Source organism: Osmerus mordax, chromosome 25 (genome assembly GCF_038355195.1).
Source record: "Osmerus mordax isolate fOsmMor3 chromosome 25, fOsmMor3.pri, whole genome shotgun sequence".
Taxonomy (NCBI): Eukaryota; Metazoa; Chordata; class Actinopteri; order Osmeriformes; family Osmeridae; genus Osmerus; species Osmerus mordax.
In genome coordinates this window covers 638974-662293 of record NC_090074.1, presented here as the reverse complement: position 1 = coordinate 662293, position 23320 = coordinate 638974, and the positions used below count along the sequence as shown (strand labels likewise).

Genomic DNA, 23320 nt, shown 5'->3' with positions numbered 1-23320 from the left:
ATCACCAGAAAAGCTGATGGTATATACTTATACATAAGTGGTACACACACATTTTCATTGATTGATATATCAGAATAGATCCTATATAGATTCTATGTGACACAAGGATGTAGTGTCTACATCGAGTGTGTACCTCGAGTGCCTGTAGTGTTATTGGATGGTGAGTGTCTGCATTTGTTGATGGACTGGTGAAGAAGACTTTGAAAGTGTCTCTTTCATCACACAGAATCTACGTTTTCAGAGAGAGAGGAGAACCTAATCTGTGCAGCTGACTCGTCCCTCACAGAGGCAGAGTCAGAGGCAGAGTCAGAGAGCTGACTCCAGCAGCTAACGACAGAACAGACATAACGAAGACGAGGCCGACCCTTCCTCTCACCCCCACGAAAGCTTTCAGAATGAAAACGTTTATTTGTCTTTAAACTGTCTACAAACACGCCCTCCTGGCCACACCAGAGAGACAGAGATGGGAAAGACAAAGAGGGAAGGGGCACCAGCCAGGGGCAGATTTGATTAGTGAAATCTCGTTACGACTAACAAAATTAAGCGTAAAACAATCCTCTTCAGGCGTGGTTCTAGCAGGGGGGATGAGGGAGGGATGAGGGAGGGATGAGGGGGGGATGAGGGAGGGATGAGGGATGGGAGTGATTAGAGGTCGGGGAGACATGGAGAAGGCCCATGCCATTTTGTTGCAGTGCAAGGGTGGGGGGGAATAGTTGAAATACCCAGCTGCTTTTCCACTCTGTTAAAGAGACTTCCCTTTCTCTCGGACCCCCCTCTCCCTAACTCTCATCCTTTGACCCCCCTATCAGAAAAAAATTTGAGTTTAGCTCCCCGCTGCCTATCATTTTAGTGTCACAGTAAAGATCTCAGTACCCATACACACACAGGCACATATACAAACAGAAAGGCACATGCACACACACACACACAAACACCCGCTGCCCTCCCCAACTCTGTTTCCCCATCAACCCCAGTCAATTCCTTCCTGGCTTGTTCAACCATTAAATACGCAAATAGTCTTTTTCGAGTGAATCTAACAGCCATTAAAAACATGCCAGGGAGAGAACGCCATCAAAACTTGTGGAAATGAAATGAACTCCCTGCGAGCAGCACAAGTCAAATAGTAAATATATCACGGCTGGGAGAATTTGTTCTCTGCTGTAAACTCCTCCAGTGAACCTAGACTGAGACTCGAAGATTCTGGCACGGAAGTTTGTTGCAAATTATTCTTAACTGTCTGTCTGTGTGATGTTTTTACTTCTCATCAAGGAAACATTCACATCTACAACTAGCTGTTCTGACAGTTTCACTAGACGGTCGTCAAACACCAGACATTGTTATGTGTGCCAAACTCCTGTCTACAGAATAAACTGTTAAACCACATAAGACATTGTTAGCAAACCAGCTAACAAGGCATTCAAGCCATGTAAGCAACACCACTGTCTTGTTTCCCGATGTATAAAAGACAGACTGGTCTGAGGACTTACTGTGAGGTTTCTTTCTGCAGCACAGCATGCAACGTGGTCTTCCAGGCCTCTCCTCAACGTAACTCCACCTCTCTAAGTCTGTAACAAGCAGACAGAACAATTCATGACTGACAAATAAACAATGACAAAAGTATCAGCTTTGAAGATAAAGATATGTTGTCGGCAGATTCCTCTGCAGTATCTCTCCCCTGACTTTAGTTTCTAAAAGGAGTTTGGCTCCTGGTGCACATGGAACAGATTTAGGTTCAATCATCCATTTAGGTCTGGACACTTGATCTTTCGCTTGACCAGCAAAACAAGCCTCCAGTTGGTTTGAGTGCGGTAGGCCTCACAGCAGGCCCCTAGCCTGGCTAGCTGCAGAGCCCCAGGAGAGGGGCTCTGGAAGCAGGCAGGGTTACCCAGCTAGCCTGGCTCGAGAGAGGCAGAAGAGTGGGAGCTATTGCAGGCATGTCACGAGCAGTGGGAGAGAGTTTAGCAGAAATGCTGCTTTCCTTTCTCAGCCATAAGAAGCGTTCATAAAAGAACAGGGGTGTAATGCTTCCAGGAGTTGGGCTAAGACACTCATCCTTGTGGAGATTTACAGTTTATGGTTCGAAAAGACGAAAAGGTACTAATGAATGGGAGAGATTTCTAAGTGCCTTGACTTCCGTGTCCCAGCCTGCCAGGCAGGGGGGAGAAGCGAGGATTCCTCAGGTTTCCTCCAGCTACAAAGAAAACATTTTAGCCTGGCTGTAATCCCCGTAGAAGCCTTCCCTAAGCTCCAGACTGTGGAGCAGCCCTCCTCCTTACCACTCTCTAACTGGAGGCCACGGTCCACACACACACACACACACCCGCATTCACAGTTTGCATGAACACACACACACATGCGCACCCCCCTAAGTGGGGGTATACTTCACATACTCACCTAACACACACACATATACCTTACATACACACACACACACACACACACACACACACACACACACACACACACACACACACACACACACACACACACACACACACACACACACACACACACACACACACACACACACACACACACACACACACACACACACACACACACACACACACACACACACACACACACACACACACACACACACACACACACACACCCCGTCATGCCTCCCTGCCCGGGGGGCCGGGGTTTCCTGTTGACGTGAAGCGAAGCAGAGAGCAGGGAGCAGCTCCCCCAAGGGGTCGGAGGACTAATCACCTTGTTCCTCACAAACCACAGAGGAAGCATTAGAATTCCTAGAGCAGTAGACACACACACACACACACACACACACGTCCCCTGTTCTCATATGTCAACATAGGCACCAAAACTAACATGGAGACCCCTAAATTCTTTTAGGAGTGTGATGTTTTTTTCCCCCCTCAAACACACACCTACAAGCACACACCTACACACACACACACAGTTTTACTGAGTTTAGGAACTCTTCAGTCCAGAAGGCAGAGGAACATTGCTGTGTGCTTCACCTTGGTTCTCCAGGTGACCTCCTGACACAGGCAGGGTGCTGCTGACACAAGATGTTGTGCTTCCTGCAACTTAAGTTTCTATAGCTGGCCGTGTACAACATTCGTTCTCAAATAATGGGATACGCTCGACTGCCTTAACTCATTTGCGGTCGAATGTTACGATCGTCTGCTTCATGGGTTTTTACGTTTTGCGCTGAGGAGACTCTGTAAATCATTATTGTTTATTTAATTTGATCATGCTTTCACAGTTGTAGTAATTACACCTCGATGCGTTTGGTATTCACTTGCTACACAGTAAAAGCATAATTTCGGTAGCACTGTAAGGTCTCAAATATTCCTCGTTGTAAGAGGAAGGGTCAAGGTGGCGGAGGCAGACCAAAAACGAATTTCCCACAATCCCTTGCGAGCCGTAGCCCCCCAGCTGTTCAGAGACTACCATAACAACAGCTGTTCACAGGGTTAGTGCTTCATGTTACTATGACAACAGAGGGGCTGATTCATATGCACATATCTATGAGTTCTAATAGCGATAGTGACATTATGCCATAAATTCATTTACATAAAAACACAAGAAAAGCGAACAGTGTTTTATGCACTATAAGACCCAGGGCGTGACAGAGGCTGATAATTAATTTTGCATAATGGTGTACAGTGCAAGCATATGCACCCATCCAGCCCACACAGCCCACACAGGACCTCCACAGACCTCCTCACGCAGACAGCATGGCCCAGCTGTACATGTGCCTGTCCTATGGAAGTGAACAAATGGAAAAACTAAAACGCAGAAGAAAAAAAAAAAACACCTTCTGGCAAGCATTTCCGCCCATACACAATAGAACTTAAATAATCGTAGATGTGGAGCAGAATATCCCACAGATCAGTGTCAAACAGGATGTAAAACAATTATAACAGATTTTCTCCCTTTACCAAACAGGATGTGAGAGCAGACGGCCATCTTGTGTGATGGGGTTGGCACGGTGACAAGATCCAACCCTGCCCCCCAAAATGGATGTAAGAATGACAAATCGGACAGCTGACTTCGAAAGTTATTTTAAATGGAAAGTAAATGATGACACAAAACACTTACAAATACAAGACATGTTGGGGGAATATTTGCTTAAGATCACAGCCTTAAAGTCACAGCAGTCCAACATGCAGACCTACGACTGAGAAACAGTCTTCTGCTGAAATTATTCCTTGCTCCAGCTTGTCTGTCTGTCAGTCAGTCAGTCTGCCTGTCTGTTTGTTAGCCTATCTGTCTGTCAGCCTGTCTGTCTGTTTGTCAGACTGTCTGCAGCAGTAGAGTTGGGGCCATTCACATGTGCTTTAGCGTTATTATAAGCTCAATACCTCTGACCACCATCAGGTCACTACGGTTTGAAAGTGCTGTTTAACGACTGCAGGATGCCTGTGAATTACGAGGGCTTTGGATGACAATAGCATCTATTCCCCCGGGGAGAAACACGACCAGGGACTGCGTCATGACGGGTTTAGGCCCAACTTTTAACGAGGAAGCAGCTGATATAAACAGCTGTACCACACACACACACACACACACACACACACACACACACACACACACACACACACACACACACACACACACACCACTGCCATACCCTTTCCACTGTTGCTTACACACGCATGCAGTCACATTTAACACACGCACACACACACACACACACACAGATATAAGCCACCCACTAAAATGTACATGACATCCAGTAAAAAGCTATGCAGGTAAAAACGTCCTCCACTAAGCGGCGATCTCTGGATCCCTGGCAGTTGCACAAGATTATCCCAGTCTGTTCCTTTCTGTTCCTTTTCAACACTGATCTTTCCCCAGAGTAACTACAGTACATCTCAAAGAACATGATAGCTAGCTCCTATCCACGCAGGAAGAACTCAGGAAAGCCAAACAGGAATCCAGATCTAAAAATATATCAGAGCAAAGTGATGAGGCAGGCTAGATGGAAACCAGAAAACCCATTTCTGTCTTTCTCCCCTGGACCCTGTCCCTCCTGATGAAACATGGAGGACATCCTGATCCTTGTAAGTGACGTGCAGCACGGCCAACAGAATCTCTGCTTCGCAGGAGAGGGATACGCGATGCTTTGTGTTGTGAATTATTCAGTGAATAACCCCTTCAATCTCCACAAAAAGCCTTGCGGTTGTCTGTAAATAGTACAGAAATGGATTTCAAGAGTGGAAATGGAATCTAAGGGTGTTCTTCCACAGAAATATTGAATTTCCGCGACTTCATTTCAATGCTGAGATGTCTGGATACTGAGTTTGAGGCTACTCATGTGCAATATAAATGGAAGTGGTGAATGTTTGTGTCAAAGTTCAGAAGATTTGAGTTTCTTCTGAGTTTTTTCACAAATGGACAAAATAGAGTGTTGGTTCAGGTGATTGTACCTGTTCAGGTGTTCATGTGTTCAATCCCACTCAGAAACACTTTACTACTGGAGCATCACTAGTGCCTTTTCGTCGTTGCTGTCGGTTACATAGCTCTTTGCCGTGGAGGCTGAGACGTATATAAGTAAATACAAATAAAATAAAGTAGTTTGGGGTTCGGGCTTTAGTGGGAAAACCCAATACATTCAGAATCCTCATAACTTGTGGAAACTGTTTACATCAAACTAAGTAATCTAAGTTATTTTTTTAAGTGAATAATAATGTATATAAATCTATTCATTGATTCAATTAATCTTTTTTTTGTTTTTGCTTAAGAGATTAAATAACTTAAATGGTTTGATGTAAATCAGTTTCCACAAAAGTTTTGAGTAAAGCCCTTGTGAAGGTTCACAGTGCAGAGAGCTGTTTTGAAGTAAGTCTCAGAAATCAGAATCAGAATCAGAAAAGGATTTATTCGCCATGAAAGTTTGCACAGACAAGGAATTTGCTTTGCTTGTCAAATGATGATTTGTTTGGCTCATGTCTGTATTGGTTCATAAATATTTCATGCTACACTAATACCTGAATATCTGACTGAACTGAGGTTTCGTCTTATTTTGAAAGGATTTAAACTAATTAAGGAAAAAGTTTTTGATTCTGCAAATTATAAGAATGAATAATGTCCTGACTTCTGAAGCAAAACATACTGGTTTTCACTGTCTCACTACTATTATAACTTCTAATTCTGTAATCCTTCTAATCCCATTCTCTGTTGAAAACACACATTCTTGTTTTAACATTTTGTAAATTGCATCATATTACTCAATGTTTTTGCCTCAAATTTTTTTGCCTAATTTTTTGGCCAGATGTTGCAATCAGAATCGCTGGATTAGACACTAGCAAGCTAACCTAGGTGAGATTAGACACTAGCAAGCTAACCTAGGTGAGATTAGACACTAGCAAGCTAACCTAGGTGAGATTAGACACTAGCAAGCTAGCCAGTCTGAGACACGCAGTAGTTGCCTCCTCTCTAACCAGGTCAGAGACACGCAGTAGTTGCCTCCTCTCTAACCAGGTCTGAGACACACAGTAGTTGCCTCCTCTCTAACCAGGTCAGAGACAGACAGTAGTTGCCTCCTCTCTAACCAGGTCTGAGACACGCAGTAGTTGCCTCCTCTCTAACCAGGTCAGAGACACGCAGTAGTTGCCTCCTCTCTAACCAGGTCTGAGACACACAGTAGTTGCCTCCTCTCTAACCAGGTCAGAGACACGCAGTAGTTGCCTCCTCTCTAACCAGGTCTGAGACACACAGTAGTTGCCTCCTCTCTAACCAGGTCTGAGACACACAGTAGTTGCCTCCTCTCTAACCAGGTCTGAGACAGACAGTAGTTGCCTCCTCTCTAACCAGGTCTGAGACACACAGTAGTTGCCTCCTCTCTAACCAGGTCTGAGACAGAGAGGAAGGTTTTATTGGCCTCCAGTGGGCCTGCGTTTCATGGCTGCGTGTCTTCCCAGACCATCGGCGTCTGTCGGCGTCTCGATGAGAATTGGAGCCGTACAGACGGGTTCCTGTCTCCGTACAGACGGGTTCCTGTCTCCGTACCAACGGGTTCAGACGGGTTTCCACTCTCCGTACAGACGGGTTCCTGTCTCCGTACCAATGGGTTCAGACGGGTTCCTGTCTCCGTACAGACGGGTTCCTGTCTCCATACAGACGGGTTCCTGTCTCCGTACCAACGGGTTCAGACGGGTTTCCACTCTCCGTACAGACGGGTTCCTGTCTCCGTACCAATGGGTTCAGACGGGTTCCTGTCTCCGTACAGACGGGTTCCTGTCTCCATACAGACGGGTTCCTGTCTCCGTACCAACGGGTTCAGATGGGTTCCTGTCTCCGTACAGACGGGTTCCTGTCTCCATACAGACGGGTTCAGACAGGTTCCTTTCTCCGTTCAGACGGGTTCAGACATGTTCCTGTCTCCGTACAGACGGGTTCAGACGGGTTCCTGTCTCCGTTCAGACGGGTTCCTGTCTCCTGTCGGAACAACCTGTACCCCTGTTCGCTTTTCATTCCCCTCAGACGGTTTCTTTTTAAGAAAGGTTAACCCTTTCATATTCATGCAGGTCTCTCTTTTGAAGTACTCTTAACCGGGTGTGTATGCACAATATACTGACTGGGTTATATTTTGTCTATAGGCTTTCCAGGGGAAGGAAATGCTGAAAACAGATCGAGGCCGAAGCTTTACTGTACACACGGACTGTGCGTGTTGGATACCGTCATTTTTCAAAACATCTAGCAAGAGTTTGCTTTTGAAATTACTAGGAAATTGTATTCTCGTACAAGTTTCTTTTTTCTTCTCAGTATAGGTAGCAGAATGTCCTCCTCACCCTATCCCTATAGCATTAATGCCCTCAGTACTTTCAGTGCTTTTCAGGACAAGATGTCTTTAAGAGAGCGTGGAAAGCCGAGATGTGTTCTGGATCTGTATTAGATGTCTATAACAGTTTATAAATACCTCCCCAGCAGGGTGTCAGCGAGGGAGAGGAGGGAGAGAAGCAGCCAGGCTGTTACACTTGCCCCCCCGCACCACGTACACACACGTTCACACTCACTTAGACAACTCACACCAGCAAACATGCACAAACATGAGCACACACACAAAGCCTTGTATACACACACACACACCTCCACACACACACACACACACACGTATAAACACCAACCTCTTCCCACACACACACACACACACACACACCTCCCTCCCACACACACACACAGCCACACAAACACATGTAAACACACCCCCACACACACGCACAGCCACACACGCACAGACAGACTTGCACGTGCTCATTCACTTTCACACAATCAAGTAATTCATGCAGGCAAACACACACACAGAGTGGAAATCAAAAGGCAGGTGCAACTGCTCCTTCAGCATTTCTCTTCCCTCGACTCCGCCAGCCGTTCTCTGTGGTCTCTCTCTGGTCTCTCCCTGGTTACCAACCGGTTCCATTACGACCAAACAACACTCGTCTGACCTTGGTGTCAGACCTCTTAACCCACAGCCTCTGCTAACCGCCTACTGAGATGTAGTGTGTGTGTGCGGGTGTGTGGTTAAATGTGTGTGTGTGTGTGGCTGTGTCATTCCCCAGGGCAGGCAGGGTGTGACCCTGGGAGGTCGTGACCCTGGGAGGTCGTGACCCTGGGAGGTCGTGACCCTTGCAGGCCCTGGTGGTGGTGCAGACAGGCTCCTCTCCGCACCTAGCTGGGGACGTGACGTCCTTCCACCTCCACTCTGCCTCCCTGCGTCTCCCTGCCTCATAAAGTATGAGAATGTGTGTGTGTTTAGGGATGGTAAAAGAAAGGGCAGTGTGTGTGTGTGTGATGGTAGAGGAAGGGCTCATGGCCATGTCACAAGGCAGCGTGTGTGTGTGTGATGGTAGAGGAAGGGCTCATGGCCATGTCACAAGGCAGCGTGTGTGTGTGTGATGGTAGAGGGAGGGCTCATGACCACGTCACAAGTGGGTGCTCTAGGAACAGTGTAGACTACTGACAGACAACATACAAGGTACTTATGATTTCCCCAAATCTTGTGAGAACTAAAAAAATCTTAAAAACAACCTCAACAAACAAACACACTGAGCCAAAACGAGGATTGATGGAAAGGTGGCCTCAATCAAATAATGTGTGCAACTACTTAAAAAGTTGTTCCGAAATATATTTCATGGCTGTATGCTTTCTATTTTCTGAATCTTTAAACCCATAGAAAAACAAAAGGATGTAGAAAATGTCATGATGATTGCAAGTACTGTTATCTATTCCCATTTTCACTTTTCTGTAACTGCTAGCACAATACCCATCATTAGACAAGCAACGCAGATATGCTAACATGCTAATTACCCCACACTCGGTTTGAATTCGTTTATAATGTGTGAAATAATCTAATATGATGACTGTGATAATTAAGCGCACAGAGATAAGATAAAAGAGGTAACCAATTATGAATAGAAGTGAGAGAATATAATTATTCTTTGTAGTGCAGAACTCTGTTGAAAACATGAATACAGTGTACTCTCCAAATGTATATTTAACACACTGTACAAGACATTGCATATTACATTTACACAAAGAATCTCAATATTCTGCATCAATTTGATTATCTGTTGTACAATGCAGCAAAAATGTTTAGACTTAATTCCACATAGTAACATTCTGTAACACTTTTGTTCCGAAAAAAAGTCAAGCTAAATGAGAAATTACGTCACAAAAGAAGCAATTGAGCTATTGTTTTAGGATTGAAATGTAGGCCAAGAGTGAATAACTTAGATAAAATAAAAGACAACATTGGCAGACACCAACAATAAATCCATTATGCTGCAATCTCTCTGTTGTTGACAAAACTGCTCGGTCTGCAGATTTGTTTAAGACTGTTTGTTATGATAATTCCATGAAAGCGCACTGGTTCCCTGAACCTTACCGTATACTTGTTAAATCTGTCATGTTTACATTCTGACTTTAAAAGGCAAAAATGTTTGCCTTGGGTCCAATCAAATGCAACAAATAAAAAGGGACGCGTCTGTCTGTGAAAGGGAGGGGTGTAGGAAGTCGGATGAATGTTGTTGAGTTGTAAAACATAACCACTTCTTAAATCACAACTGACATGTGGTTAGGCTTGCTTTAACATTCAGCAAGCACACTTCACACACAGCTCTCATTCACAACCACTGTCTGCTGCTACAGATCAAAGCAGCCTAGTCACTCGCCACAATACCGTCTTTATTCTGGGGCTGTTCGAGGCTCGACTGTTACACTAAATCACATGATTTTATGGCATGTTGACGTAAAGAACATCTTTGGGGACAGGATCTTCATATACATGTCGCTAAGAGTTTCCTTTTAAAGGGTGACAGGCAGCACCAGTTAAAAGTTGCACTCGGACACAAGTCGTATCATCTTACTAAGCTTTAGCTTGGCCCAGGTAGCGCTGGTCTGAGATCAGCGTTGAGAAAGGAGACCCAAGGAGGCTCTTAACCCTCCACAGCCTCCTTGGGCTCCAGCCCCGCAGAGACACAATCTGTCTCATGCTTATTCGCTGGGTTGATAAAATAACACAGGCTAGGACTCTACACATTCCTGTACGAGAGGCACTGGAGGAACATCGACAGCAGGCTCAAGGCTGGGCTAGCCAACAGAAATCTGCTGATTGTTACCTAGGCAGGGTGTAGATTTATCTTGAAAGGTGTGTGCGCGTGTGTTTGTGTGTTGAGGGGGTGGCACGGTACGTGCAAATCATAGATTGTGCCTTTGATTTGTGGTTAGGGTATAAATACAGTCGTCTCTAAACAACAAATTAGCTTTAAAGTAACTTAAGGGTAAATAGTTTCAGGCAGACAAAGTTATCTGGTTGTGTGTTTCTTCTGTAAATCAATTTCAATTATAGTAGAGAAGCACCACTCAAATGAAGAGGACATTTTTTCCTAATTAGCTGCTTATATTTTTTGCAGGAGAAGCAGACAAGAGAGAAAGAGCTCGTCTGATTTGTGGTCTAGTTACATACTGTGAAGAGGAGAAGCGCCAGGCATACAACGTCCTCCCCGCATTATATTCCAGGGATAAAACAGAACGCCTTTAATAATTTACAGGTAAAAGTAAGATAGAACAGGAGACATACAGTTTCCATACCAGATCAAATAAAAGAATTCCAGCAACTATGCGGATGTAAAATTTATGGCAGATTTATGGTTTGAGAATGAACCACACTGAGGAAGTTACTGTTGCTAATAAGTGAAATGACACCCATTAAGACAAATGATTCTGTGCTCTCTGCCAAACGATTCTTTCAGGCCGTTTGCGCGAGTCTTTCTGCGGTGGCCTGCTGAAAGGGTCAACCGCCAGCCAGTGACAGCATGGTGCGCACTCCAAAACAGTTTCCTGTTATAACGTCTCAGGGAACAGGGAGTGAAATTAATGGATACCTTGAGACACACTGTCCTACAACACTACCCAGAGAGGCATTCATTATATCATTCAAGATCTGTAAACGGAAGGAGCTTTGTCTTAAATGAGTTAAACTATGAAACAGCACCAGGTGGATTATAGGGAGGGATCCTAGGTGGGTAAACAGGCAGGCGGAGGGATCCTAGGTGGGTAAACAGGCAGGCGGAGGGATCCTAGGTGGGTAAACAGGCAGGTCGGCTCTCTCGCACCACTAGACAACATTCCCAAGAACCACAAGAGAGACAGTTCACACTCTCAAACTAATTGAGAGAATATGAACTGTCACTCACCACCACCACCACTCTCTGGCAACCTAATTTAAGAAGCAGACACTCAAAGGACACGAGGGGATTTAAGGGAATAGTAGGACTACATTTCTATAATTTTTTTTCCCATACATTTATTCATTTTTTTTAAAGGGAGTGCGAAAATGCAGCCACATAGTGCTTGCTATGATTTTCTTTGCTTTGATCTGCTGTTCAATTCAAATCAAATATTTTTAACCTCACCCAGCTCAGCTGTTTCTGGGGTGCTTGAATATAATAAATTCAGGATTTACTGGCAGGCTTCACATTTCTTTCTGTGAGGCTCGTATTCATTTATTAGGATTATCTGCATTCCACCAGAGATAAGACCAACAGCACAATGAGGTTTGCAGTCTTTAAATGCAGAATTAATAATAAGCTGTTGCTAATTTGATTTAGCTTTTGATCCTTGAATAATAAATCATTGCAGTCTAAAATAAGATTTCCATTGTACTAATAAAATTATAATAATAAAATTATAATGATATCAAGAGCACGTGACTGCTTACTGTTGATGACCACTCAATGCATACAATACACTGAATTAACTCTAGAAAGTTACTAATGCTACCTGATGGATTGTTTGAAACTCCCTGCACATGCACATACAGAACCATCCTGTCTGGGTGCCTCTCTCACTCTCAGGAATGTTTCCCTGCTGTTTGTTCATTTCCTTCCCCTAAAAAGATAACATGGATCAAAGTACCGATGCTATAATTATTAGATAATGACTAAAACCATGGTAACTTATTTCATGTTGTGCAGCTGTACAGTATATCTGGAATAACAGCAGTGCAGTCAGAATCCTTCTCGTACCGTTCCAGTTCAGCTGTGTACTGGAGAACCACTGCAGGTGAGCTGCTGTTCATCGCCAACTTGATATTCAACAACAGTATAGATTGTCGGAAATTTAGTTGGGAAAGAAAAGAAAAAAACATCTTTGAAAGCTAATGCATTTTCATGACCCGTCTACTCTCTGTCCTTGAGGAGTGGTAGATCTGCCAATCGCACGTGACGCCAGCGATACGGAGGATCGTTAAACCCACCCTGTTCCCCTGGAAGCATAAATCAAGCAAATCCATTTCCCTCCGTCCCGGTCCCTGGTGGCGACCCCGGAGCCAGGCCGGCACAGCGCTGCCGGGGAGCGGGCGAAGGGAAAGCTGCAGGGTCGTTCGGACGTTGAGCCTTCTGACAGCAAAAACAGACCTCGATCCTTCTCAGGAGAGCAATAGGGATCAGCCAGGCTTAGTGGGCATGGTCTTACAGGCCCCAGATGTCGAGCTGCAACATGCATCCCAATGGTCTGGACCACAGCATCAAGACTTGCTGTTAAGATACAGCGCAAGAAAATCAGGCTTCGTGTTGGACCAGGCCCTAAAAGATGCCTTAGTTCAAACAGAAGGGATACCCATACAACAAAGGGCCTCATGAATAATTCCAAACAGTATGTGCACCTTCTTCAGAATTGTTCCAGAAAATGAGGCCCCCAGAAAACAATTATGGTCTAAATATCTGGGAGCAAGGGAGGAAATTAGAAATAGAGGGCTATTAGCCGTGCGATACTCTGAAAACCTTCAGGATCTTCAGAGGAAAATGATGCGTTCGTTACTTGGGTACCATGAAGGTAGTATTAGGAAGCAGGGCCGGGAAATGATTTGAAATAGGTTCAATTTCCTCAATCACTTTCTGGTCGTCCATAAATGCTTAAATTGGTTTACAACATATGCTCTCATCGCTCTGTTTACTCCCTTCATTTAGTGCAACTGAATCGCTTTATTAGTGATTATCCCCTCAGAAGCTGCAGGAGAGCACAGCATTGCACCTCCTAATGTCATTTAGCCATGATGTGGAGAATGGGAATATGCAAATAATGTCTGAGTATTTTGGAGCTGCAATTGTGCCCCTGGGCTGCTTGTCCCACGACACAAATCAACAATTAAGATCCCAGCAGGGTTTTGTTGCATGTTAATTGGCAATATCCCGATATCCCAACACCACACGCCAAGTGGGACACATCACAATGAACCACAAAATATCACCGGTATTAGTAGCGTCTGTGTTTGACAGGAGACCAGAAAAGTGTATCTGTGTGTGTGTGTGTGTGTGTGTGTGTGTGTGTGTGCGCGCGTCAAAGCAGAAGACAAAATGGAGTAGAGAGAGAACGAAAAAATGACAAAATATCTACAAATCTTAACATGCACACTTGATTTAAACCCTTCCAAGCAAGGATTACCAATTGTTTGCAGGATTAAAGCTGTTCTGACAAAAAAAAAAGATTCCGACAATGAATCCACTCAGGACTGACGTACTGGAATTCCAACTGTCGACAAGGATGTGTTTATGAGAATGTGTGGTTTACCTCTCAACGAATGACTTTGAGTGCTTTCATCAAATTTCATATAGTACTCCATTTGTAAGAAATTGGGGAGCCTATAAATGAGTTTGAACAAAGTATGAAATCTGACTAGCTTCTGAGTCTAGTTTAGGAGCCAAGGGCTACTTTAAATTACTTTTTCAGGACTATGGTAAAGTATAACTAATGACCCTAAATGTAGGTTAATAAATTACTATATTCTAGGGTAACTTATGAATGTAACAATAAATCCTGTGTAAACATGTTTCTTAACCCCTTATATTAATGCTGAAGCAAACTGTTTAAATTATACTTGTGTTAGTCCAACATAATTTTCTCTATTGACCATTAAATAGGCAAGTTTAAAACATGCAGGGATTGTCTATGACAATAGTTGTTTAGTTTTTTTTTTAATCAAACTTGACGTTTTGGTTATAGTTATTTAGGGTCTGAATATTCACTATGGATAGGGCAAAAATAAAGTATTACCTGTGCAGTATACAGGGGTTGCACTGATTAGCCTACATTTGAAATACTTGTTTTCTACAAACTTTAACGGTAGATACATTTCTCAGCATATTGGAATTGCTGCACTAATCAAACAGTACATCTTCCGTGTCCTTTTACTGAATTATGTTTTGTGAAATGTCGAGCTCGCATGCAGATTTGGAACAAACGAAGATAGAAAGCAGCGGCATCAAGCCGTGCCACACAAAGACCGCCAATGTTCCGTACGAAGATATCAAGCTGGGAAGGCTATGACTCGAACATGAAAAGTAAACATTGGATACGCTGACTTGCTGCCGGCCATGCAGAAGTCATTCATCACGACACATTAAAGAAATCCAGTGAAAAGCGCAATGTGATCATTTATTACATCAATTTGAGGACAATGTTTGTAAACGCCAAAGGAAACATGAACATTTGTTGTGTGAAATTTTAACAAGCATTTTCCAATTTTTTCTACAAAATAATTATTGCTGTCAGGAAATTCTGATATAAAAACAACCATTTAGAAATGGGACGAATTGAACAATGGATATTAAAGCTCCCATAACGCAGAGAATAGCGCGTCCAGTTTGTATACAACTTGCGAAACCTTTGTTGCCACATGCCATGCCTAGCTACATGAGAGGTTTCAGGAGCGTAACTATGTAACATATGTAAAGTTGGCTCTCGGAACAGTGAGACTGTTTATCGACATGGCTTAGACATGAAAAACCCCGACAAACGGGGTTTGTTTCCAAACAATATTGTCCATCATCCACAAGCAAAAGAAGAGCAGACTATAGCAGATAAAACCGGCCGGCCGCGATTGCGACACGCACACTCAGATGTATTCAGAAAAATTCACCATCTAACATTACATAAACGTATTTGAAAAACGTATTTCACATGCATAAATCTAAAATGTGCCTATAAACAGAAGGCCTATACGGATAGCGTACATAAATAATTCTTCTCGGAACAGAAATCCATTGTACAGCGCGTGAAGAGCGCGTTCAGGTGCTGTGTCTAAAATGTCTGGTTGTATTCGTAGATCTCCTCGTACCAAAACATTGTTCTATTGTTCATTCCATAGAAAACACAACGAATATCTGCGCAAAACGTGACCTAATTAACAGTATCATTACGAACACATTTTCTAATCCAAACCCCGCATCAAGCAGTCGACCAAGAGTCTTTCCATCCAGTAAAAAAATGCTTATCTTCTCTGTACGTTTTTCTATTCCTTTCCTCCTCCCTCCCTCTCTCTCTCTCAAACACTTTCTCTCTCCCTCCTCCCCCCTTTCCCTGTCTATCTTGCTCCCTCTCTCTCCCCCTCTCTCTCTCCCTCTGGTCTCACACTCTCCCCCCCCCCCCCCCCCCCACTCACACACTCCCTGGCCTGGCTGGCTGTATGAATAATGTCTTGCCTTTTGTAATGAGACCGAGGGAAAAAAACACGCTGGAGTGTTAGCCTGGTCTATGCTCTGACATTGAAAATGAATGACAGCTTACCTGAATGCCAATCTTCATCAGACTGACACTAGGCTGACAACACTGCCTATACTCCCCTGCACGAGCAGTGACGTCTGCCATGTCAAACCCCTCCCACCACCACCCCACCCCCCTACCTCCTCGAAGCCCCCCTCCCAACACCTTCACTGGTCTCTCCCCAGTTATTGCCACACACGCCCCTGTTTTGCGCATCTCCGTCAGCGTGGCCCGCTGGCCCCCTGTCGGTTTATGACCAAAACTACATCTCGATGGTCAAACCGTGTGCGACAAGAACGATTTGAAAACCACAAGAAAGTAGCTCTAATTCATTTCAACCATGTAGCCTATAGTAAAATTGTATTGTTACCAAGAACATTTGAGTGTTTTTCATATTTTATAGGCTATCCATCAGGGATACAAGCTGCATGTAGGCCTATGGAGGTTATCGATAAAACCGAGATATCGCAAAGTTACTCAATGTCATATCAATCAATAGGCTATTATTTCAGACACATTTTCCAACATTTCACGTATTTCATGTAGGCCACGTCAGGCCTGGGATAACCTACTTTTCAACTCAAGTAGCAGCACGCACATTTTTTTTAGCTTGTAACTTTAGCCATGTACATTTGACACTTGAACGTACCTTTTCGAAGGTTTCAAACAGTCGCCACTCAAAGAAACCGACATAATTTGAAATCTACGAGCTTCAGCTGGACCAGTTTTCTGCGCGGCTAAGACTTCAACTCCCATCATACCATTCGCGAATTCACCATCTAGCAACAAAGACAACGATTGGATCTTCTGGAGTTTATCCATCCTATAGGCTTCTAGATTATTTGTTACCAAGGATGTCGAGAACGCAGATTGAAGCTGGGTCACTAACTAGCTAACCTAGCTAGACTAGTAGTCTAACTAGATTTGTTTTTTTTGTGTATGACGATCAGTTTTCGTTTGAACATTTAATAAAAAGTAACAACTAGTACACGCTTACTAAAGTCACAGCCTTTCTGCTGGCTGTATAAAAAACGTACTGTAACCAGCGAGAATGATGGCTGTTTGAAGCTAATGCTATCCAGCTATCGAGTATTTCGCTGAGAAGTCTGACATAAAACAATTCCAGGTTTCTAGTTAGCCAGTTATTACTCCACCGGGAGGGTTTACGATGGCTGGCACAGTGCTAGGGGTTGGTACAGGGGTGTTCCTCATCGCTCTGATCTGGATCGTGGCTTTCGTTTCTGGGATGATTCTCCTCAGGGCATCTGGAACGACCAAGTAAGTGATACCTCGGGCTTTGGTACAGTACTAGTGGCAGTAAACGTTCAGCCACATGAATTCAGTGTTGAGTTCTTGCCTACATGTATAGTGGACCTGCGGGCTGTAGCATATAGTTAATATAACTAGATTAAACCGTGTTGATCACATCGGGTTCTGTTCCGCCACCAGGCTAGGAGTGGTTCCTGTGTTCCTCCTGGCGCTCATCATCACCCTGGCACTGGTCTTCTTCCCTCGCAGCTCAGAAACACCCTCGCCTTTCAGGGAAAAGGAGGTACAGACACACACACACACACACACAAACACACACACACACACACACACACACACAGCTGTAAACACGGCAATATTTCGGGTTTCATGACATTCCCGATAGAGTTGCTGTCACAGGTACCTCAGAGTATCAATAATATCAAACAAATGACTGGAGTCATGACAGACTCCTCTTCAAGCGACCCATCATCATCGAGACACCTTCACAATTAGCCATTACAACAGTATGTTGTGGATGTTTGTGGAGTCGGGGGGTTGAAGTGTCGTGTCCGTAAGGCAGGAGTTTGCTGGTTTGGGTTGAACGTGCAGATGCTGTCAGTCAGAAGGACTTCTGGTTTATCTCTCTCCAACAGCAGCGCAGGCCAGACACACTGCTGCTGAGGCTCCTCAAAGCTCCTGCCAAATAAACCAGTCAGGTCCTCCAGGCAGGCTGTTCCCCCCTGCAGGACACCTAGAGCTGCCCAGACCAGACCAGTCTGGTTAGTTTCAGCTGTGCAGGCACGGGGCTGGTCCACCCAGATGGAGACAGCAGGGGGCTGCGTGGGTGTTTAGGCAGGCGAGATGTTTGAGACCGGGGGAGACTGGTCGACTGGTTCTTGCCTTTATGCGTCATCTATTTTTAATAGCTGTTGATTAATTATTTGCTTTCATGATACCTAATTTACTTTCATGATTTATTTCCATGCTTTTCCAATTTTTATTTTGGGATTATTGATGAAGGCTAGATTTGTGTTATTGGAAATTATTATTGGAGATTTAGAGTTCTAAGTTTCGGTTAACGCTGTCCCTGCTTTACTGTTATATTAAGATTTTTTTTTTTTTTTAAGATGTCAGTGAAAATGTAACTTTCATATCTTTGTTTTGGTGTTCTTTAGATGACAGAAGGCTGTTCCTGTAGAGAACAGTTGGTGGGAAGCTCGAAGGGTGGTCTGGTCAGCTGGATGTTAAACTCAGCTCACAGCTTATTAACTTGTGTGTTTCATGTGCTTTCCTACGTGGGTGTGCCTTTATTCGTGTTTCTTGCCTGCGTGTGCAATAAATGGCTAACCTCTCGTTGTTAAACAAAAGCAAAATATCACAGTGCCAATTAGTCCGGCCCCAGGCAGGGGTGGAGGGGGGAGGTGGAGGGGGTGAGGGGGTACGAGAGCCAGCATACTGCTCTCTGCCACATTAATAAAACATGGAGGCCGGCTCTGAGCCCCACTAGTTAGCTAATTGGCAGATTAGAAAGTGAGATGTGTAAATGAGAAGACTCCTTGTCCACTGGAGACAATGCCTCCACACACAACACACTCCTCTCTCTCTTTCTTCCCCTCGTTTTCCTCATCCCTTCATCCCACCTTGGCTCCCCTGCAATCTTTAGTCAGCAGCAGGAGATGTGTTTTTTTTCTCCAGAAGACTTGGCTTCTGTAGAGACCAGGGGGGATGGAGTTGGGGGAGTTTGCAGTTGTTTGGTTTAGTCGGTATTGCATAAATATTGGCTTTGTGTACACAGATTTCTTTCCCCCGCTGTCCATCCATTTGTTTTACTTTTTATAGGTTCATTTTGGGGGATAATATTAATGCACATATGCTACAAGTCTGCTTTGACTTCTCAGTGAAGCAAGGTTTTTTTCGTGGTCGGTAGTGATGCATTATGGGAGTCCAAATTGATTAAGCAGCCACTGGTTGAAGACTCGAGCCTCCTTCTCAGCGGTGGCGTTCACACACTGGCTCTCTCATGCCACCTGGTGGACATAACATACACTAACATCTCTCTCTCTCCTCTCCTGTCAGGTAGTGGACACGTTCTTCATCGGGCGCTACGTCCTCCTGGTGGTGTCGTGCCTGGTGTTCCTGGTAGCTCTCTTCCCCCTGCTGACCCAACATCTCCTCACCCCTGTCTACGCCAAACCGCTGAGACCGCACCACTGTTGACATTTTTAGAAGTCTGTCTTTTGTATGAATCATGTTTTAATATTGAAAAAATAAATTACTTTATAATACATCTACTTGTATTATTTAGATGTATATTGTTCCATTATTGTGCCCCCTGCTTCCCTCTCGTGGTGTTAGATATGCAGCTTGGGGTCCAGAACCACAGAAGAAGCCAGGCCCCTGGTATGAATATGCATCAACGTTTGTTTACCTTGTTGAGATGCAGAAGTTTGGCTTCCTGATTGGATTCAGTTAACCAGGATATTTTTGTCGTCTCTCCTTGATTGGCCCTCGTACGTACAGGAGCTGTGTGCTTCCGGAAGGCCTCTCTAGCAGACGGAACTGAATGAAGACGTGAGTGAGGGGATACAGGGATGTGAAGGAGACTTCTGGCATTTTCTAAATGAAGGAGGGTGATCATTTCCTCCAGATTCATTCTGCGTTCAGTCACATCAGACTGGATTTAAACCGGATAAATTGCATCTGCATTGACATGGTAATTTCCCACTAATGGATGCCATCTTAAACCATGAGGAAAGGAGTGTGGAAAATAGCTTTCAAGCAAAATATTTCAAAACAAGTGTCAGTTTTGTTTAAGTTGTTAGTTTGTTAAAGTGGCCTGACTTTACATATTAAGCATATCCTCCAAAATAAAAATCTGTTTATAAGATAGTCAAAAATATGAATAGCTCTAAAATCTATTATTGCTGTTATTTACTGGTTATTCAGTGACTCTGTTAGAACTTAGGGTGAAGCTCATTTGCAGCCAATATGTGTCTAGATATTACATAAAAAACTCAGTATGTCAGACATGATTAAAAAATCAGAAATAATTTATAGCGACCAGGGTCAGCTAATTTATATACAAATAAGATAACTGGTCATCAGAGTAATTCAAAAATATGCATCTTAGATAAACTATTGTAGATCCTGGAGTGCAATGATTATTGTAGGAATTCTTTCTTTGAAAAAAAACTGTAATACATGTGCAAATTCTATGCAAAGGCAAATAATAATGGAAGAGTAACTGGGTTATTATTGAGTCTCAGCATCACAAAGGGGTGAGTGTTAGGGTTAGACCTGTGAAATCAATCCAGTCACTGGAAACCCCGCTACAACAACAATGTACCCACTAGAACTCAGTCATAGCAACAATGAACAAGGGGAACAGTTAATGATCTTGACAAGTATTTCTATACCCTGGCCCCTTGTTAGTGGTAAACACCACCATGGACAGAACCACAGAGCTTTACACAGAAGCCGAATGTGCATCTACTGTACTCTCATTGTCCTACCAGTGTTTTAGCCCAACACGCTAGCATATTCATGCTGCTGTGGGTCCTGTACTCACAACACTGGAAAAGGTTATAGATAAGAGACTCCATGGAACATGAAGAGTTTGCTATTGATGGAGAGGGGAGGGGTGGGGGCTCATTGCATATACCCCCCCTCTCCCGCCCCCCTCCCACGCCCCCCTCCCACGCCCCCCTCCCACGCCCCCCTCCCTATTTAAGTGCAAAACTTTGCGGGACGTGTAGTGGAATTCCAACCAGGATGATGAAAGAGAATCTAATGAATCAAAACCAATCCTATTAGTTCCGCCCCACATCTCCACACAGGGCCTCTTTCTGTCCACCGATCCTCCACAAGATTTCACACAGGCTGGGGAACCACAGGGTTCAAACCCCCCCGCGCTCTGCAGGGGACTGTTGCCTTTAATCGAGCGCGTGATTACCCAGAAACGTGATATTAGCCGTGCGTTAAAGTGGCACAGAGTGGGAGATCGTCTGAATTATGACACTTCGGGGATCAGATGGAGAGTTTAAGACCTTGTATTGAAGCTTTATTCATCATTTAGGACATTTGCAGCACACCTTTTGAGTTATAGCTGAATTGTTTCCAGAGAATCTTGTCAGCAACAGTTGGTATTTGAAGGACACAATTCAACAGATGCCACTGATTACTGCCTCCCAGATCTGTAGCAGCCAGTCTGTCAGTAACAGGGACCAGTTCATGTCCCAGAGGTCTCCCCTCCAGGAGATCACAGTGTCCTCATTTGCGCAATTGCGCTAATTCTCGTTTTATCCCATCTTCATTTTCATGTCAGTTGCAGAACTCCGTCTCCGGGGAGTGGGAGAGGACGCAAAACAAAGAGGGGGGAGGATTGAGGCTCATTTAGAACCTCCAGCTCAAGTCTTTGTGGAGCAGCCAGCTGGACATACAAAGAGGTGGAGGGGGGAGAGAGATGGGGGTGGGGGGGGGAGAGAGATTGGGGCGGGGATGAGATGGGTGTGGGGGGGAGAGAGATGGAGATATGGGGGAGAGAGAGATGGGACGGGGGGGAGAGAGGGAGAGATGAAGGGGGAAAGGGAAAGAGAGATGAGGGGGAAAGGGAGAGTGAGAGAAAGATGGGGGAGTGAGAGGGAGGGAGAGGGATGACGGGACAGAGAGGTATAAGCAAAGTCCAGGATGTGGGTGTGTGTGCTATGTTGTTAAAGCGAGGGAAGGAGGGGGAGGGGTAAAAGGGGGAGGAGGGTTTTGAGGGTGGGGGTGGTCTTCACTCAGTCCTGTATAGAGATCCACTGAAGCAGAACTCCTGATTTGCTTTTCACACACCCGGCCCCCTCTGGGGCATAATACCCCCCCTCTGGGGCATGATACCCACCCGGCACCCTCTGGGGCATGATACCCCCCCTCTGGGGCATGATACCCACCCTCTGGGTCATGATACCCCCCCTCTGGGGCATGATACCCACCCGGCACCCTCTGGGGCATGATACCCACCCTCTGGGTCATGATACCCCCCCTCTGGGGCATGATACCCCCCCTCTGGGGCATGATACCCACCCGGCACCCTCTGGGTCATGATACCCCCCCTCTGGGGCATGATACCCACCCGGCACCCTCTGGGGCATGATACCCACCCTCTGGGTCATGATACCCCCCCTCTGGGGCATGATACCCACCCTCTGGGTCATGATACCCCCCCTCTGGGGCATGATACCCACCCTCTGGGGCATGATACCCCCCCTCTGGGGCATGATACCCACCCTCTGGGGCATGATACCCACCCGGCACCCTCTGGGGCATGATACCCCCCCTCTGGGGCATGATACCCACCCTCTGGGGCATGATACCCACCCTCTGGGGCATGATACCCACCCTCTGGGGCATGATACCCACCCTCTGGGGCATGATACCCACCCGGCACCCTCTGGGGCATGATACCCCCCCTCTGGGGCATGATACCCACCCTCTGGGGCATGATACCCCCCCTCTGGGGCATGATACGGCCGCTGTCACCACCTCTGAACTGGGGTCCTTCCTCTCCCTGACGGCACTCTGAAGAGCTTGTCCTCAACGTCTCAACTGAGGCTCAGACCCTCCACCTCCGCAGCAGAACACAATAACACAAGCTTAGGTCCGTTGTCATGGGAAGGTATTCAAGATCTTTCATCAGACGGAAAGCTTAAAATGAATTCTTTACACAAACTCGTAAGAGGACAGTCTCGGAGTGAGACAAGTCTAAGCCCGTATCAAATCCAAGCTTGCTGACCAACAAGTGGAACTCTGGGAAATGAGGAGGTTGTGTCCAATGGAGTGTCTGGCTTGATGCATCGCCATGGGAACGAGCTGCCGGGCACCCCATCACCCTGACAACTGCCGGTGTATTTTTGGAGCAGAGAAGAGTTGGTTCTCACTGCCACCCCGGTCCTGCTCCATTACCCCCTTTGTGGTGGCCAGAGGGTGGCTGTCAGTGCCCCGCACACGCCCCTACCTCAGCCCCCCGGACCCCCAACCCCAGCCTTTCTGCCCCAGTCCTCCCTGCCCCAGGCCC

General features: G+C 45.3%; 2 protein-coding genes across 2 annotated transcripts in view; one reads left to right on the top strand and one right to left on the bottom strand.

The window, feature by feature from the left end:
- The window catches only part of pknox2 (pbx/knotted 1 homeobox 2), a 57675-nt gene extending 41564 nt beyond the window's left edge, over nt 1-16111 (bottom strand). Inside the window, exons 1-2 of the mRNA XM_067228573.1 lie at nt 16039-16111; nt 1488-1565 (exon numbers count right to left, since the gene is read on the bottom strand). The gene's annotated coding sequence lies outside the window, so the exon portion shown is untranslated. The remainder of the gene's footprint in view (nt 1-1487; nt 1566-16038) is intronic.
- Nucleotides 16112-16940: 829 nt separating this feature from the next.
- On the top strand, nt 16941-19550 carry tmem218 (transmembrane protein 218). Its single transcript, XM_067229220.1, has 3 exons — nt 16941-17292; nt 17464-17566; nt 19342-19550. The coding sequence occupies exons 1-3, from the start codon at nt 17183-17185 to the stop codon at nt 19480-19482; spliced, it is 354 nt and encodes a 117-aa protein (XP_067085321.1). The 5' UTR covers nt 16941-17182; the 3' UTR covers nt 19483-19550.
- The last annotated feature ends 3770 nt before the right edge of the window (nt 19551-23320 follow it).